The sequence below is a fragment of the Epinephelus fuscoguttatus genome, linkage group LG19 (genome assembly GCF_011397635.1).
Source record: "Epinephelus fuscoguttatus linkage group LG19, E.fuscoguttatus.final_Chr_v1".
Classification (NCBI taxonomy): domain Eukaryota; kingdom Metazoa; phylum Chordata; class Actinopteri; order Perciformes; family Serranidae; genus Epinephelus; species Epinephelus fuscoguttatus.
This window is the reverse complement of record NC_064770.1, coordinates 16179714-16197972: the sequence shown is the minus strand read 5'-3', so window position 1 is coordinate 16197972 and position 18259 is coordinate 16179714. Positions and strand designations below refer to the sequence as shown.

General features: G+C 40.5%; 1 protein-coding gene across 2 annotated transcripts in view; it reads left to right on the top strand.

Annotated features, from left to right (window-relative positions):
* Positions 1-17269, top strand: part of stat5a (signal transducer and activator of transcription 5a) — a 67267-nt gene extending 49998 nt beyond the window's left edge. For both annotated transcript variants that reach the window (XM_049561193.1, XM_049561192.1), the window contains 15 exons: positions 639-813; positions 1549-1679; positions 1768-1919; positions 2328-2483; positions 6119-6298; positions 7081-7168; positions 8782-8904; positions 9074-9166; positions 11242-11448; positions 12156-12250; positions 12551-12693; positions 14041-14196; positions 14350-14401; positions 14833-14943; positions 15163-17269. In XM_049561193.1, the coding sequence (XP_049417150.1) occupies positions 639-813; positions 1549-1679; positions 1768-1919; positions 2328-2483; positions 6119-6298; positions 7081-7168; positions 8782-8904; positions 9074-9166; positions 11242-11448; positions 12156-12250; positions 12551-12693; positions 14041-14196; positions 14350-14401; positions 14833-14943; positions 15163-15286 (1986 nt within the window). In that variant the 3' untranslated portion in view covers positions 15287-17269. The remainder of the gene's footprint in view (positions 1-638; positions 814-1548; positions 1680-1767; positions 1920-2327; positions 2484-6118; positions 6299-7080; positions 7169-8781; positions 8905-9073; positions 9167-11241; positions 11449-12155; positions 12251-12550; positions 12694-14040; positions 14197-14349; positions 14402-14832; positions 14944-15162) is intronic.
* The last annotated feature ends 990 nt before the right edge of the window (positions 17270-18259 follow it).

The window sequence follows — 18259 nt, the reverse complement described above, 5'->3', positions numbered from 1 at the left end:
ATCATGCTCTAAAATAGCTTTGAAAACGTAAACATTTTGTATTTCTCAACTGCAGCACTGCAGTATGAAGGGAGGGTAACTATTGCACGGTTTTAAAAAAGCACTGAGTTATAAAACCATAAAGCCAGCAGTGCGTAAAACATGTGACTCTCAGCAACTCCTGTGGTGAATTGATTTCCAGTCACAACATGCCTTTTCTATTAGTGGAATGCATATTTGGACTGATTGAATTTCACCGTGTTTAGTCTAAACCTTTAGGCACCATAGTGCTCTCAATCAGACCTTAACTGACCACTAGCGCCTGAGTGTGATAAGCAAATGCATTGCTTCCTTCTCTATTTGCAATGTTACCGTCAGGCTTGTGGTCACTGGGGATTTTACTGTCAAATAACCTAACTGTCACTTGCGGGGGTCTATAGATCAAGTCCAGCTCGGTTTCATACCTTTGCTCCATCCCCCACAGTTATCCCCGGTACTCTGCTCTCAACTCACCAGTGTCCGGCCATTTCCCCTAACAACTATCATAAACAACCCAATGACAGACAATATAGAGGCGGCGCAACCTTACCAATTACTGTTCCCAAACCTGAAATTTCCTTCGTCTCTCTCTGTCTCTATCACAACTTTGTGTCTGACAGTCGAGCTCTCCAGTGGGTGGGATGATGGACAGCATGTCTCAGAAATACCAACAGATCAACCAAGCTTTTGAGGAGCTTCGGCTGCTGACCCAGGACACAGAGAATGATCTGCGCAAGCTCCAGCACAACCAGGAGTACTTCATCATTCAGTATCAGGAAAGCCTCCGCATCCAGGGTGAGACCAGACTTGCATCTAGTTATTGTTGCTTAAAAGTGATGCAAATGTTTTGGCTGTGAGGAGACGGAAAATTAATCATCAGCAGTTTTCATAATTAGTTATTCGACAGTCATTCATCACACATGCCAAACAGTTTCTGGGTCAAGCTTTTCAGATGTGTGGATTTGTTGCTCTTCTATTTTTCTAACATTTTGTGAACTGAAAATCATTAAAGAAATGAACCGATGAATGAGATTAATCACAAGTCAAAGTCCTGACCGGTTTGGAGTGCAGCTCAATTGAACTGGAGTGTTCTCAGCTGTGAAGTTACAGTGCTGCTTTATTCTGGATCAAAGTTATAAATGGTTTGAATCTAGTATATGTCAGAGCTTTTAACTAACAAGGCTTGAGGTTGTTTAAAAAGATCCTTCCACAGTTCATATACATATCACAGCTGTCTGAAATATTCTGGATCCTGTAGATCAGTAATGGAAAACAAACACTTGGAGCTTCCATAACCCAGCAACCTTTGCATATACAGTACGTTGCATCATTAACCCAGCTGTTATGACATCTGCGTTATGCTAGAGGAGGTTATCATGAGTAAATCATTATTCCTCTTGGGTATACATGTATGTACACTGTATGTGCACAGGTTAAAGATTTTCACCTCCTCTCTCTTCTCCTCCCTTCCTCTCTAACTCGTCCTCACCCCTCCCCCATTTGGATGGCAACAACCCCACCCCGCCTCAGCTCAGCTGACCAGCCTGGCCACGCTGCCCCCTGCTGACCGACAGCTACGGGAGCCCACCCTTCTCAGCAAGAGAGCCACTGTGGAGGCATGGCTGACCAGAGAGGCCAACACACTACAGAAATACAGACTGGTAAGATGTGAACATGCACACTCGAAAAAAAACCTCCTGTATGTGTAAGAGTGCTAATGTGTGACTCCTCTTCTCTGTTTATGTGCAGGACCTGGCAGAGAAGCACCAGAAAACACTGCAGCTGTTGAGGAAGCAGCAGACCATCATTCTGGATGACGAGCTGATCCAGTGGAAGAGACGGCAACAGCTGGCAGGCAACGGGGGCCCGCCAGAGGGAGGCCTGGACATCCTGCAGTCCTGGTGAGTTCTCTTCCACCTCCCACCAGGATCACAGCCACTGGACTACCTCACAAAACAAAGTGTCACAGGTTTACAAGCTTTTAATTGACTACTGCTGAGTTTATTTACAAAGTTTACTGGCTCTTAATAACAGAGACATAGGCAGACCAGTCTGACATGTCTCTTTTTCAGGCTTTTAATCCCTTATTTTTAGACTGGCTGTGTTCACTTTGCCTTTTTTTGGAGAATCCAGTCAGGGATTTCATAGTTGTTTTAAACTGTCTGGTTTCAATTTTAATTGCTAATGTTCTGCTCTAATAGAATCTTCTGTAGTACAAATGTCTGTAAGCAATGTAGAAACATAATATCTCTGACCACGTCTGTGCTCAAGCCTAAATTCATACTTGAGTGTGTCTGTGTGTGTGCCAGGTGCGAGAAGCTGGCAGAAACTATCTGGCAAAACAGGCAGCAGATTCGGAGGGCAGAGCACCTCAGACAACAGCTGCCCATCCCCGGCCCTATTGAAGAGCTGCTCAACGAACTCAACAGTACTATCACAGATATCATCTCAGCATTGGTCACAAGGTGTGTGTATGTTTTTTTAGGTTCATTTAGACTTCTAAAGACTGAATCTTGTCTAAAAAAGCTGATTTAATGCAAATCAGGGGGTGTTATGTGCATTTAGGCATCGCTTTTTCCTGCACTCAGTGTGGGCCTTTATGCAAGCAAATCCAACTTAAGCAACCAAAGTTTTTCTGTGATCAAAAGAGTTGGAAATGTAATCTCTCACTAAAATTCAGTTACGCAGGCATTCAGTTCGTCCAACTAATGATTTAATCCACTCGAGTGAAGCCATAAACTATAGAGAATATTTGTATTTTCTTATTTCTGTTCTTAGTCTGTGAGAAAGAAGGAACATCTGCCAAAATGAGGACATTTTACTTCAGATATAATCTTGTAAAAATTAGGATTAAAAGTTGTAATCCTCAGAATTAGTGCCCTGGATTAATAGGAGACACCTGTGGTTACCGGGATAAGAGCAAGTGCAGTTTAATCTTTGTCAGAAATATAACCGAGCAACAAGTATATCTGTTTACAGTGCTGCCAAACAAACTCAAATTGTTTTCATAATAAAGTCTGTCAGTTTCAACTGCGAGTAGTTTTCCCATACAACAGCAGAGCCTAACAGCTCACTGTGGCTGCTCCGTTTTCATCCAGTACCCTCTGCAATATGCATAATTGTTATGTTCTCTCTCTTGTTCTCTTGTTTTGTCGAGGCATTTCCTGTGGCTGAGCCACAATTAAAGCCACCCCCTGTTTCACATGTTAAATGTCTCTAATGAGATGCAACAGTAGGAAATGTTCAGTTTGCATTAATGATAACGTAATTCAGCTCTGATTTGGTGTAAAGAGAGTGAACAGTACACAATGAGGCACTTATTAATGAGATAAAATTGTACTTGTGCATGTGAAGACAATTATCATCCAGCACAGGAATGGCGGACTCCGCCACCGACAGTCAAAACTACCATATAGACTATATTAAGTTAAATTGTGTGTCCTGTCTGCATGTGTTTTTTATGATCAATTCTTAATTTATTGAAGGGAGAGGATGCACCATTACAATTATAAGAGATGTAAAACAATGTGTAATACAACAGTTTCTTTTGCCCACCCATTCCTCCCCACTCCACCCCCCTGCTACCCCGGAATCCCATGACCATTATAGACATAAACCAACAGCATTTAGACAAAGGAATTAGATTATTATGCCAATTTCTGTCATTAGCCATGATGGTAACGACAGATTGCCAAGAGAATAAATATGTATTTACATAAAGTAAACAAAGAATGTACATGTATGTATGATATATGTAATATTATGAACAAGTAAACAAACAGGAACAATATATGAAAACATATCTGAAAAAGATAATTAACCAATAATTTAATAGAACACTTACTTTCCCTCAAGTAGCTTTGATTAGCAGATAATATTTTGTGTTTTTGCATAATGTAATCAGACTGTAGAAAGCTCCAGCTGTATGATATCTCAGTAAAAAGAGAGCCGTTCCCTCACTGACAGTGCATGTGGTGTTTTCATGCTACCATTCTTTTAGCAGCTGTTAGACCAGCTAACAAGAGGCACTTATGATCTGTAGTTGCTTCCAAAGAGGAGTTGTCATTAATAATAGCAGGCACTGTGAGAGGGGTATGGCCCTCTCAGTAATATTAGATATGGTACTTGAGACATTTCCCAAAATCTAATAACCTGCAGACACTGTCAGACCATATGTCTGCATGTGTTTAAGTCTGAGCCCTTTGCTGAGCCAAAGCAAAAGTCTGTCTGATGCCTCTGGTCAACTAGAGATCACATTTAACACATTACATCATCCAGCTCTGAGTCAAAGCCCATCAGTACAGAATGAGACATGAACAGAGGAGGAGAGAAGAAGCCCTGATGTGACAGAAGACTCATGTGATCCCAGGAGGGAGAAGAAGAAGGAGATGAGAGAGAGTCAGGACTGAGTGCAAATGTGCCCAGAGGCAACGGATAGAAGTCAAATACACCTAAATAGACCTGCAGAGACAAAGAGTATGCAGTGTGCAAGAGTTTAAAAGAAAGCAAGAGCACATGCAACTCGTTAGAGTACATTCTTTTTGGCCCTGAAGGCACATCTGCCAGGGTCTTTGAGCCCTCCAGCATCTCTGAACAGGAAGTAATCTGAAGTTTTTGACAGTATCCTCTCCCACTTTTCTTGAGGATTGTCCCTGCAGGGATCCATAACACACTGAGAAGCCATGTCTCTGTCACAGCGATTTCTGATTGGCCACAGACAAGCCTGAGCCCACACAGTAATGCACTGAGGCCCCAGGAGGTTTCAGGCTGAGAATGGGAGAGTGTTGTCCTCTCAGCGCCACTTAGTTCAGCTACAGACCAGCGCCCTGTTCTAGTTATCCAGATTAAAATGTTGATAATTTCTACACAAGTCTGGATTTTATGGTCCTTTGAAGCTACCTTAATTAAGTCTAGAACTGTTGTCATAGCAACAAGTCATTAAACCCAAACCTGCAAAAGGGCAGGCCTGTTGACAGTGAGCTGGATCATGACCCAGATGTTTTACTGCAAACTACATACATTGAGTCATTTTCAAATGGCTTGCTCTCTTAGATTTATATAAGTGTATATAAGAGTTATATAAGTGTTGTGTGAATATAATTTTACAAGAGAATGTGCCAGTTACTGAGAAACCATTACTAAACTAAATTTTCATAATGCAAAGTTACCCATACATATACAGTATGTGATAAACTATAAACAAATTAAAGGTCTGCACACACACAAAAAGATTCACTCCAAATGTTTTTAATTTTTTGGCATTAATTAGACATTAAAATTAAAATTTGTTATCAGATGCTAAACTGTATTAAAGGGCTAGTGTGTAGGATTTAGTGGCATCTAGTGGTGAGGTTGTAGAACTAAAACTTCTCCTATTTACCATGGTAGATGAACTATGGTCAATGCAAAACGTGAATGGCTTTATCCAGAGCTAGTGTTTGGTTTGTCAAATCTAATCTGGGCTACTGTAGAAACAGCATGGCTAACGGCGTGGGAGAAGACCAGCTCCATATGTAGATATACAGTTAAACATAACACCAAAGTGAAAACATGGTTCAGCACAATGTAGAACAAACTGACTGCCATGACAATGCACACGTTTATATGTAAAATGAGACTCCTGTCTATGGATCTATTGCCCTAGTGCATGGTGGGAAGGTATCCAACACCTACCTCACTGTAATCACATAATCAGGAATCAGCCAATCATATGAATGCAGACCATGCTTTCAAGTGTCTTTTGGTCTCAACTCATTTTACCATTATCTTAAATTATGAATGCATTATTTACATTAACTTTGTCCATGAGTAACAAATCAAACTGCTTTCAAAAAAATTTAATTAAGTAGATGAGAATAAGCAGGATTATTATAGCCTAGTAACAGCATGTTAGTCTGCATTAGCTAAACTACATTTGAAGAACAGGACCCAAAGGCTTATGTTCTCAATATTTTTTTTTCTTTATTTTTTACATGTTTTTGGCTTAATGCTTTTGGAGATTATGTGCAACAAATCTTTCCGACATATTGCACTTGGATTAACTGAGCCACCTAATCAGCTTTGTTCTGTCATTCAGTCTAACTCCTTTTTGTCTCCACAGTACCTTCATCATTGAGAAACAGCCTCCACAGGTGCTAAAAACCCAAACCAAGTTTGCCGCTACCGTCCGCCTCCTAGTTGGGGGGAAATTGAATGTGCACATGAACCCCCCCCAGGTCAAAGCTACCATCATTAGCGAACAGCAAGCCAAGGCCCTGCTGAAGAACGAGAACACAAGGAAGTAAGTCCAGTGCCCCATAAATTTCAGTGTGGATTTGAATACAGAAAATGCCAGCAACAATTTCAAAAAACACAACTGGGTTTTTATGGAGGTTCAGATTTTAGCCATGTGGTTTATTTTGAATTTATACATAAAAATTATTTGTTTTAATGAGTTGCAAAGTATACACATTTTTTAGTATCCTGGTTTCATTTAGTGGGAACCCCACAGTGAGCTCCCACGGCGCCATTAAGATGCAGATATTTAGTTTTCTACAGGGATTACTGGATCCCAGGATGAACTCTGGCCTAGTGTGTTTCCAGACCTCACCACAAAGACATGGCTGGAACTTTAACAATGCCTCAGAGGAATCTATGGTGTGGATGCAGAATCCACATTTAGCCTGTTCCCCAGCCTCGTTCTACATTCCTACTGACAAATAGAAACCTTCCAAGACTGTAGGTCAGCCAGGCAGCCAGTGGTTATATGGGTGAGCAATTCAACAGCTTAGCCATCAACTGCTGTTTCTCATCTAAACCCCAGTCCGCAGCCCAGAGACATCTGCCTGGTGTTTTGTTTGTCATGTAGTGAAGGTAGTGGTAGCTCAATCGTCCAGCTATAAAAAAAAGTGAGCACGAACATCATTCCTACACCCTGTGCGGTTTCGACTCAGTTGCTGTCGTCCAAACGAGCATCATTTTGTCTTAATTTGTTCTGGGAAGAATATAATTCTCAGTACTTGAGTGTGTCAAGGCAGACATTACAGCTAATTAACTCTCTCCCTGATTGTCTCTCTCTATCAGTGACAGCAGTGGAGAAATTCTCAACAATAACTGTGTGATGGAGTACCACCAGACTACAGGCACTCTCAGCGCCCACTTCAGGAACATGGTAAGTGTTCCTAAAGAGAAGTTACTACACTGAGTTGACTATCTCAGTGTTCACAAATCTGTGCTAGAGCAGAGCTGACTCTGGCATGCAAGACATATTGTAGGTTGCTCTTTGGTGAGATGTGTTCAATCACCATGTACATCAGTAGTATGGAAATCTGTGGCAAAAGTGGCTCTATGTTAGCTATGCCTCAAATAACATTTTCCTATAATAACTGTAAATATATATTTGGGGTGAAATAGTTTTACTTCTTGCTAAAGCAGTTCCAATTTTACTGGATTTTTAGATAAAAGTCATTATATTGAAATAACATTTAAAGGGCAGGTACATAAGCTTTTTTTCTGTGTCTTTTAAATGGAAACTCTCACTCAGCCATCAGCAAAAAGTAGTGGTTTAGGCTAACGCTGATCCCCCCCCCCCCCACTCCCCACACACACCTTTAGCTGACAGTGCAACCATGAAGAGTGACAAAAGTGCTGTTTAACCTTTATGTAACCAGGTGAAGACACATTGAGATTAGATATAGTACTGCATTTGTACTGTATATTAGATCCATAGTTCGTGTATTACCTACTGTAGATGCAGCTGGCATGCTCCCCAGTCAGGAAAAGGCAGACAGGAGGATATACAGTATATAGCCTACTGCAGATAGTTTGGTTCTGAAAGTCACACAATAACACAAACTAACTAACCGATCAGCGGCTGTAGTAATTGGTAACTCCTTGTGTGTTCTGCAAAGTAAAATTACTGTTTCTGTCAAAGAAATCTGGTGGCTGTGGATGGGAGCAGCAGCAAGATGTATTTTAGCCCCTTAAAAAAGGGAGCACCTATTAAAATCAACATCAGTTTAAGTGTACGTTATATTTAGATAATTTTACCGCTTTACCTTGCCATCAGACAGCCCATTTTGAGGGGGGAACCAAATCCATTGTACATGCTCTCCTTAAAGCCAGACTCCATTGACAGAAATAGCAATTTTACCTCACAGAACACAGGAGTTACTCGGTCATTTAGTTAAATCATTATTGTGTGACTTTCAGAACCAAACTAACATGGCATCCACAGCAGTACATGGGTTTATGTATATTGCGGCGACATAATGTAGAAACCCATAGGCCTATCAGGCCACGTGGGGAAAAAAGTTTTTAGAAGGGCTTGGGAAAATAGCATTTTGAGGCTAAAACATTCATATATTGACCAAAATCAGAATTTTCTGATTTGAATACATCAGGAACACTTAGAAAGGCCTCGAAAATAAGATAAATGAGCCACCCTTTGAATAAAATCTAAGGAGTTGAGCTGCACTTCAACACACCTAATTGTCTAGTGACTGTGTGGTCTTGGTATAACAATGCAGTATGTATTGCACAAACTCATGGCAACTCAGTAGTGCTTTGGAGCATCAGTCTGCAGCTTCAGTGGAGTCTCTCTTTACATCACACGTTGTTCGCAACAATCCTCAGAGACGTCCATAGACTATTAACATGTCAGCCCTGTAGTCTGACTCAAAGTTAATTATGCTTGCGTGCACTGTATGTATGATGTATGCAATGTCAGCCTATCTGTACCATATATGCACTACTGCTCATTCTTACACATTATCTTTCATGTAGTCTTTGAAGAGGATCAAGCGATCGGACAGACGAGGAGCAGAATCTGTCACAGAAGAGAAGTTCACAATTCTGTTTGAGTCCCAGTTCAGTGTCGGAGGCAATGAGCTTGTCTTTCAAGTGAAGGTAAGAGGACACAGACAGAAGAGTTGGAAGAAAGGACTATATTATTTATATGGATTAGATTTGCCATTTAAACCATTTACCATTCAAATACTATGAAAGTCATGTTGTTTCGCAGCATTTTTTGTCATTGCATTCATATAATGATGGTTTCCCCTCTTTTTCCAAACAGACGTTATCACTTCCTGTAGTGGTGATAGTTCATGGTAGCCAAGACAATAATGCCACAGCAACTGTGTTGTGGGACAACGCTTTTGCAGAGCCAGTGAGTAAATGTTCGCGTGTGTGTCTGTGTTCAAAACTTTATTTAGAGATGAATACATGGCAACTTTGGTAATTTTCAACCTGGACCCTATTTTCCCACATTTTTTGTGTCTAAGTGACTAATGGAGACAACAATTTTTGAAATTGCTCCAATAAGAGAGAGGACTGCAGCCAGTAGCTGCAAAATGAGCAGCAGTGTAACCACTCGGGGCATGTTGGCACTGTCAATGTGCATCCGCTGAAAGTGTTTGTTTTGCCACTGACAGGCTGAAGTTGTTATTATAAATTTCTGACTGCATTTAGGAAAGAACCCTGAGGCCTTGTTTCCACGGAGACGAGGCAATCGGAAGTCCATTCATTTCTATGAAAATCTCAGTTATATCCGATGTGCCCTGTGAAACTCCTCCCCTCTGTAATATTTCAGTTCTGAATTTGCTGCGACTATATTTAAAAAATTGAAATTTTGCGGTGGATTTTGGAGCGACTGTATGACAGTTTGCTAGCTTAGCTAACAGGCTGCTAACTGGCTAACAGGCTAATTTCTTCAGTTCAGTTGCCTGTGTTGATTGACAGTAAATTTGTATGATTAAAAAGAAGTTGATCTAGTTTTAACACATTGTGAATTTGAGTAATGTTATTCTGCTAAAATATGATAAATATTACATACAGTCAGATCATCATTATGACTCGTTCAGTTGTTCATATGTCCTTTTGATTAAATATTTCACACAACATGCCATGTATTGAAATTCATGTTTTTGTCCCGGAAATGTTCCAAGCATTCCAAAGTACCGGATGGCGAAAAACGGACAAAATCAGCCTGTCCCCCATGGCTACAGGTAGTTTCTATCAGATTTCTAGCGGCGTCATCCATATATTTTGCAGCTCTACGGGCACTATACGTAAGTGGAAACGAGGCATCAAAGAAATAAAGAATTTTTCTTACCTTTCACTTGATCTGGTCTTTTTGTTATTGTATCTAACAACATCTCACTCAAGAAGTCTCATTCTGAAGTCAAGGAGTTTAGTTGTTGTAGGACAACAATGACAAAGAGACCGATTTAAGCAAAAGGTACAGAATTTTTTTCCTTTCCATAATGCTGACATCTAAAATAACAATCTGAGCCTGTCCACTTTTAGTGGACGTGCATTGACAGTACGCAATTGCCTCTAGTGGTTACACTGCAGTCCGTTTCACAGCTGCAGGGGTGTGGCTTGGTACTGGACCAATTGTAAAAATGTTTTCCTCAGTTAGTCACTTAGACACAAAAGCATGGGTAAAGGGGGTCCATGTTGAAAGACACCAAAGTTTCCCTTTAACCTCTAGTTGATTAAACAATTATATAAATAATCAATAGTTGTTGCCCTTCATATAAAGATAAATGCATATGATAGTGATATTAATATTAATATCTGTACACTGTATGTTTTGTCTATCCACTTGAACTACTAACTACTTTATTTTCCTTTGATTTGGATCTCTTCACAAAAAAATGTAACCTTTGCGGAAACAATGATGCAATGTCAAGTCAAGTCAGGTTCAACTTTATTGCCATTTCCACATGCGGAGTACATGGGAATGCATTCAGACATGTACAAGTACAAAAATATAAAGATAAAAAGATTTTTTTTTAAATATTTTATATATATATATATATATATATATATACACACACACACATCACACATATATATGCATTTATACATGTGTACATATATACATATACAGGTAAAGCGCACATGCAAAATGTAGAAAATAAGAGATGTATAATATAAGAGAGGACAGTTCCAGCAGAGCCCTGGACAAAGAGGCATCTGGTATTTAAAGTGCATAGCGGAATGAATGACCAGTTAAATAAATATGAATATGAGTAGAAGTGATACATTATAATACTGGTGACTATTGGATAAGAAATAACACTACTAATCTAATAAAAACACTACTTCTCTGGAAATAGTTACAAGTGCTTTTGTTGATGTGCTCATGTTTGCACATGTTATATATGACCGTGTTTTGCATTCTGCTGTCGCCCTTCTTTCATCGATAAAGCTCATGTAAATCCTCTGCATCCACAGGGACGGGTGCCTTTCCTCGTGCCAGATAAGGTGCTTTGGCCTCAGCTGTGTGATGCCATCAACATGAAGTACAAGGCTGAGGTGCAGAGTAACCGAGGCCTGTCTGAAGAGAACCTGGTCTTCCTGGCTCAAAAGGCCTTCAGCAGCTCTAGCAACAACCCCGACGACTACCGCAACATGACTATGACTTGGTCACAGTTTAACAGGGTCAGCACCAGACTCTTTCCTTGTGATTCTCTCCCTTTTTTACACTATTATAGAGAAGATACTAATTATCTGATATCATCTGTGTTAATGTATGGAATTCACTCATAATTAGAGAAGGTTTTCTCCTCTGCATTTTAAAAATGCCTGCAGGCCAGTTTGCAATAAGCCATTTCATTCGCACGCTTGTTCTCCATGGAGTGTATTGCTTATTCATACATAGGAATATTTCGTGCTCCATTTGCAGTGCTCCTACAGCCCTATTCTGTAATCGACTTGAGTGAGAGCGCCTCATTGGTGACCAGGTCTTCATCTTAATGGGCCTGTTTGTCCACACAGTGAAAGGCTGGAGGCCTCATTTTCTGGCTCAAAGCAGCTGGCCATAGCAGAAAACACACTCACATTCACTACACACAATCACTCTCATTAGATTACAGGAACATCAAGTTTCAGCTGCCCCACGGACTGGTGTACGAGCTACGCACATACACACAGTTTCACCCACTCTTCTTTTTCTTCACTCAACATACACACACACAGCTGCACACTTGGTTAAATCATAAACAACTGGGATGAGGACATGTTGTTCTCTGTTGTATTTATGGATTGTTGGATGCATATGAGTAGAAGTGAAAACCTTTTTAAAGATGTACAGATCCAGTGTGCTTTTTTTAAATGTTTTTTTTTTCCCAAAAACATTTTGCATGCAGGAAAGCTTGCCAGTGAGGAACTTCACATTTTGGCAGTGGTTTGATGGTGTGATGGAACTCACAAAAAAGCATCTCAAACCACACTGGAATGATGGGTAAGGAAACTGCAGAGGTTTTTGTTAGTTTCTTTTTTTTTTGTTGAAAAATGTGTCAGAACCAAATAGTGAAAACAATAGCTTTTGTTTCAATTTGGAAGCTGGACTGCGTGTTCTGTAAAAGTAAATGTTTCCTGTCCTAGTTTTGTCAGTCTTTACAGCTCAGGCATTAGTTCACTTTCATTATTTTCCATGGCAACCTGGGGAGCTGGACCTGCTCTCCTCAGTTAACTAGGATTTAAAAGAAGGAGAGTGAAGGTGCGGCAATGAAGTTTTAATTATCTCTCTTCTCTTTTTTAGAGCCATATTGGGCTTTGTGAACAAGCAGCAGGCCCAGGACATGTTGATGTCCAAACCCAATGGTACTTTCCTTCTGCGCTTTAGTGACTCTGAGATTGGAGGAATTACAATCGCCTGGGTGGCAGAAAATCCTAACAAAGCAGGTATGACATATAAATGTGTGTGACTGTCACAGGTACCGGTAAAATGTTTTGTTATATGTCCAGGGGATTTAATTACAGCCAAGCCTTATTGATTTAGCAGCTACTAACCAGCCACAACATACACTGAATGCCTTGCTTTCCATCATCAAAAAAGGATGCAGACTTTAGGTGAAGCATTGTGGGCTTAATGCACTTTCCATGGTTGCTCCTCTCATTACCCTGCAACATCACTCATCCAGCTACATAGTTGGAGCCGGACCTCAAGGATGTAGGCTGTCATTCATCCCCCCCCCCCCAAGCATTCATCTAAGACCATCTTCTTGAAGATTGGCAACTGATCAAAAAGGACAACATGTGACCGTGACAGTTATAACAAGGTTGAGATTGCATCATTTTCAGACTTTCAAAAATTAGCATGAATCAAGGCAGAAATTTAAGTCAGATGCATTTTAAATCTCCTGTGATCTTTTTCTAAAATTAAAGCTGCCTTAATTTATTTTTCTGACCACTCGGGGTCAGAAAGACAAACTGTAACAGACTTCACCAGTTCGGCCAGACGCATATCTCCAAATGAATGATCATGTTACACTCGCAGTCCACCCCAAGAAATCTTGAGTGTCAGACACTTATTTTCCTGCATTATGGTGAATTATTTTTGTGCACATTTTTGTTATTTTCTGCATCAATTTATGGTGGAAATGTCATGGTACTTCCTGATTCAACCATGTGTACTTGTTTTTTCTCCTTTCTGTTTAATGGCAGACTACAGCTATTGCACCTACTTTACCAGAGGTATTGTTGGATTTATGAGTCTCCTCGTCAGAATGAAAACCGTCTGCTGCTTTCATTTGGAGGGGACAAAAGCATGTTTTATATGTATGCCTAGAAATCTATGCCTATGACGCTAGACATCTTAATGCATACTTTTCTTTCACCGGTCAATCCAGCACTAGTACCAGTCTCGCATAGCCAGATCTAGGTATCTCCACACTTAGTTGTAGTGCTGTGCCAGTGCTGGAGAAAGCGGAAAGCAAAAGTGAAACCTGAGGCAAGCAGCGGTGGTGGTCGAGGTGGAGGCCACATCCATAATTTTTCACTGAGGGAGGAAAAGCAGATCTACTTTTCAGATTTTTCTTCAACTCTTTATTTGAGAAAACCTTGTTGAACAAACATTGATCATTCCAGACTATTTTAAAATGTCTCTGGTGGGGGACTTATTAGTAACCAGTCTGAGGTTTAAGTTGAATTGATGTAGCCACTTTCACAACATAACTTCTGCTATCTGTCATCTACTGATTATTTTACTCTAATTGCTGATGCTGTGGTGTGGGTGCTGTGTTTCTCCAGGTGAGAGAATGGTCTGGAACCTCATGCCCTATACAACCAAAGACTTTTCCATTCGCTCTCTGGCTGACCGCATCAGCGATCTCAATCACCTCCTGTTCCTCTACCCCGACAGACCCAAGGATGAGGTTTTCTCCAAATATTACACCCCACCACTCTGTAAGCAACCTTCTGTTTGCACAGGCTTTCTGTTACTTTCAAAATTTAACATCACAGCTTCAAATCCTTCATAGTGAACGGACGTATTGATCACTGTGTGGCGAATTCACTGAGCCGTCATTCTCTCTCTCCCTGTGCTTGTTTGTTTTAAAGCCAAAGCAGTGGATGGCTACGTGAAACCACAAATCAAACAAGTGGTGCCCGAGTAAGTACCCAGCTTCCTGTTTGCCTTCCTCCTCTTCGTCCATTCCTGCTCTTTCTCTCCTTTCTTTCCTCCTTGCTGCCCACCCGCCAGTTTTTCCTCTGTGGCAACATTTAGAGTTAACGCAAACTGGACCCTGAATTCAGATCAGCAATTAGCTAGCTGTTACAGTTAGAGGAGGCCAATCAAGGATGGTCAGGGTTCCTGAGCGAGCTTGTCTTCCACTCATCATTAGAGTTAGGCTTGTTAGTTAACGCGCCCCGCTTCCTGCCTGTTTCTACGGCTGGTTCGCCTGCAGCACAGAGAATGGCCATAATGATGTAGCGAGGCCTGGAAAACACGCTGAGGGTAGTTGCTTAGGCAACTGCTGAACATAGACTCATAGGCTTTTATCTTGGGTTTGTGTGTCTTTGTGTGTGTGTGTGTGTGTGCAGGTTTACTACAGCTAATCCAGACCCAGCAAGTGGGAATCCAACCTATATGGATCACGGAGCCTCCCCGGCACCTGTCAATCACCCTCACGCCTACGGCATATACCCACCTATGTGAGTCAACAAGTCCTCTGAAGCTATGAGCTGCTCTGTGTGTGTGAGCGTGTGTGTGTGAGTGTGTGTGTGTGTGTGTGTGTGTGTGCGTGCGCACGCGTGCATTTTGTGTGAGTAAAGAGTGTCTTGTTGCTCCTGCTTGTTTTGTTTTTTTTTATTTGGTGATGTGCTGCCAGCTTGTCTGAGTGCAGTTTGGCTCCACTCTGTGTCCTGTGGCAGGAGTGACTCTATGTTGGATGCCGACGGAGACTTCGACCTGGACGACACCATGGATGTGGCGAGGCATGTAGAGGAGCTCCTTCGGCGGCCCGTAGAGAGCCAGTGGGGCGGCCAACAGTCCTGACCCTTGACCTTTTAACCGGTGACAACACCAAACAAACCCTGCCTCCTAACTTGCCCCAACTTGCATTGATATTTCTCATGGTTTAATTCCATTCATTTCTCTTTTTTTTCAGATAGCTATAATGTGAAATGTTAATAATGGTTGTGATTTTTTTTTTCTGTTCAGCATGAGAGCATGCATGTCAGTGACTTCTCTTAGTTTTATTTGTGTCCATAAGTGTTTGTAAAACAGACTAGGTATAATTCAAAACAATGTTACGGTATTTTGTAAAAGAAAAGAAAAGGTAATGTTCATCCACACTGTGCATGCATTTCCAAATGATTTTGAACAGATTTAAAAAAAAATATATGCTACTGTATGAAGTCATTTCAACATCTGAATGTTTTTATTTTGTTATATTTTCCGCTTTGTAAATGGGTTATCAGTATTTTGATAGTGACATTGAACTTGCCCTATGAGAAAAAAAAGAAACTTTTATTGAAAAGTTTTTCTTTTGCTCTTAACAACATAATCTGAGTCATTGCTCTGCAGAGTTACAATTTTTTTCAAATCCATATACACTAAAGACAGAGTGACTGTTTTCTCTCTGCAACTGACAGCATACACATTAGCACACGGTACACACGCGCAAGTGTACGATGCATTTGTTCTGATTTGTTCACCAGCTGAAACCCGGGAGGGGGGGTTCATGCACCTCCCTCGCTCTCACAGGGCTATTTGTCTTCTGTTTATACACAGAAATGCAAATCTAAGCATTTACCCAGCGCTGCCTGCTTGTCCTTTCAGCTCCCTCTGTTCCCCTCATCAACGCTACCTCGCATTATTCTACTGACAGTCGTAGTTACTATTGGATCTGTTGTTGTTTCTGCACCACATTTACACCAGTTGGTACGGCCACTGGGTTTTTGTTCTTGTGATTTGTGTTAATGTGTATGAAGACGCTCTCCTTGCTGCCCGACGGCTAAGTCTGTTGGCTGTTTTATGCTTGAAACGTGAGGACATGAAGTGTCAATGTCCAGCCCCTCCTCTGCCTATCCGTCCACTTCTCCCTGTAGTTGCGTCATGACACTGTGGCAAAACCAGTGTGTGTAAGTCTCTGTGTGACGTGACCTCATCAGCAGCTGAAGTTGCAAGGCATAGACAGATAGATGCAGGCTTTGAATGCTTGCACAGACTCACCAGCCACCAGGCCACATGTAGAACTCAAGGATGTAGTGCAATGTCTGTCACTGTGTGTCCCCTTTTTGCTACACATAAAAGATGAACATAACATGAGTGTATTAGAAAAGGTTGAGACTTAATGGTCCTACTCCCGCCACTCACACACACACACACACACACACACACATTCAACCACACAATGCTGAATAGTAGAAAATGTGTCAACAGCCTTGCACCTCAGGAATGAATCGCTTTGCTTAGCTGATGTATAAGCCAAATAGAAATTGATCAGTGTGTACAGAGTATATGAATTTATTTTCTCTATCATAATTCTATTTTATTATTGTTTCTCTGGCACTCCCCCTACTGAATGTAAACCCTTTGCATGACCCTGTTGAGGATATATGTAAAAATACCTCCTCAGTCCGAGTTTCAAGTCTCGTATCACTAGACACACCAGTTGATAAGTACACAAAGCAACTGGAATTCAGAGAATTTAGGATGTGCTTTTGTGTTTGTCTGACAGACATTACAGTATTAAAGATATTCCCTTGACTATCTTTTCATTTCTTCTGCAACCTTTTTTTTTTTTTGTATTTTGGGCCGTCTTGTGATATATCCTTCATTCTCATCATTTCTAAAGCTTTGTTCCACTGTAGACTGTGTATTTTATTTTTCTTTTGATGATGTAGGTGGCGCTGTGTGCTGTTCGATGTATGTACCATGTTTGTGGTTTGGATTTATCACTTGGAGGTTTTCAAAGAGAAACAGCTGTTGAGTTGAAAAGAGGAAAATAAAGTTTTATAAATAATTTTAACTCAACCTGTAGAAGTCAGAAGATTTTGATGTCACTACAAAATAAATGCTATTTTTTTATGTGTGCAGTCGACACCATCGATTTAATCCCCGAGCAGCAGAGCCAGAAGTCCAGAGGCTCCCCTGGATTCAGCAGGAATGTGCAGAGAAGTATTGTGTGTAACTGTGTCATACATAGTAAATGAGGGAATCTTTGTATAGGCATGAATATTTAGGTGCAACTGTCCAAGAGCTTCTATACACTGCTGCATTATTAATATACTGCATCATGTGAAATTAGTTTCTCTGCAGTCAAAGGCTAAAGGATTTTATGTTTAAATGTATAACAAACTTTTTCTTTTTTTTTTTTTTTTTTTTTTTTTTACCAATACACTGTATTAGGGTTTCTGCATGATAAAAACTCGTGGCTTTGGGTGGAACAAAATGTATTTCACAGCTGTTTCATGTGAGAGAGTCCCTCATTATGCAGAGAAAGGCTTCATCTAATTCCCTGAAGAGCTCTACTTGACATGAAATCACTGCTTTTTCTTTTTACACAAAATAAATAGTAAATATAACTTGCATCATAATTGCAAACGACTACACAATTTACAGCAGGCGCATAGTGGATGAGGGGTTCATGTCCCCAAAACATATATACATACACACATGCACATATATGTACATACATGTGTACTTACATGTCAAGTAATTGCAATAAAACAACAAATTCCTTTGACATCAGCTCAAATTAAATACTTAATACACTAGCAGGATATTAAAGAAAAAGGCAAATCATAGTAAGTTACGATGTCATAAAATAATCATAATTCGTAATCCCATGTGCTCCCATTATCTCCCACGTATTTATACTTGAGCTTTATAGCTTACATTTTATTTTTCCTGCAAATGAATGTGTTTGAGAAATAAAATGAAGGAATTTAGAGACAGCTTTCCTTAGTATTGAATATATAAACTGTTCTAAGCAACAAAGCAGTGTTCAATGATGTATTTTGA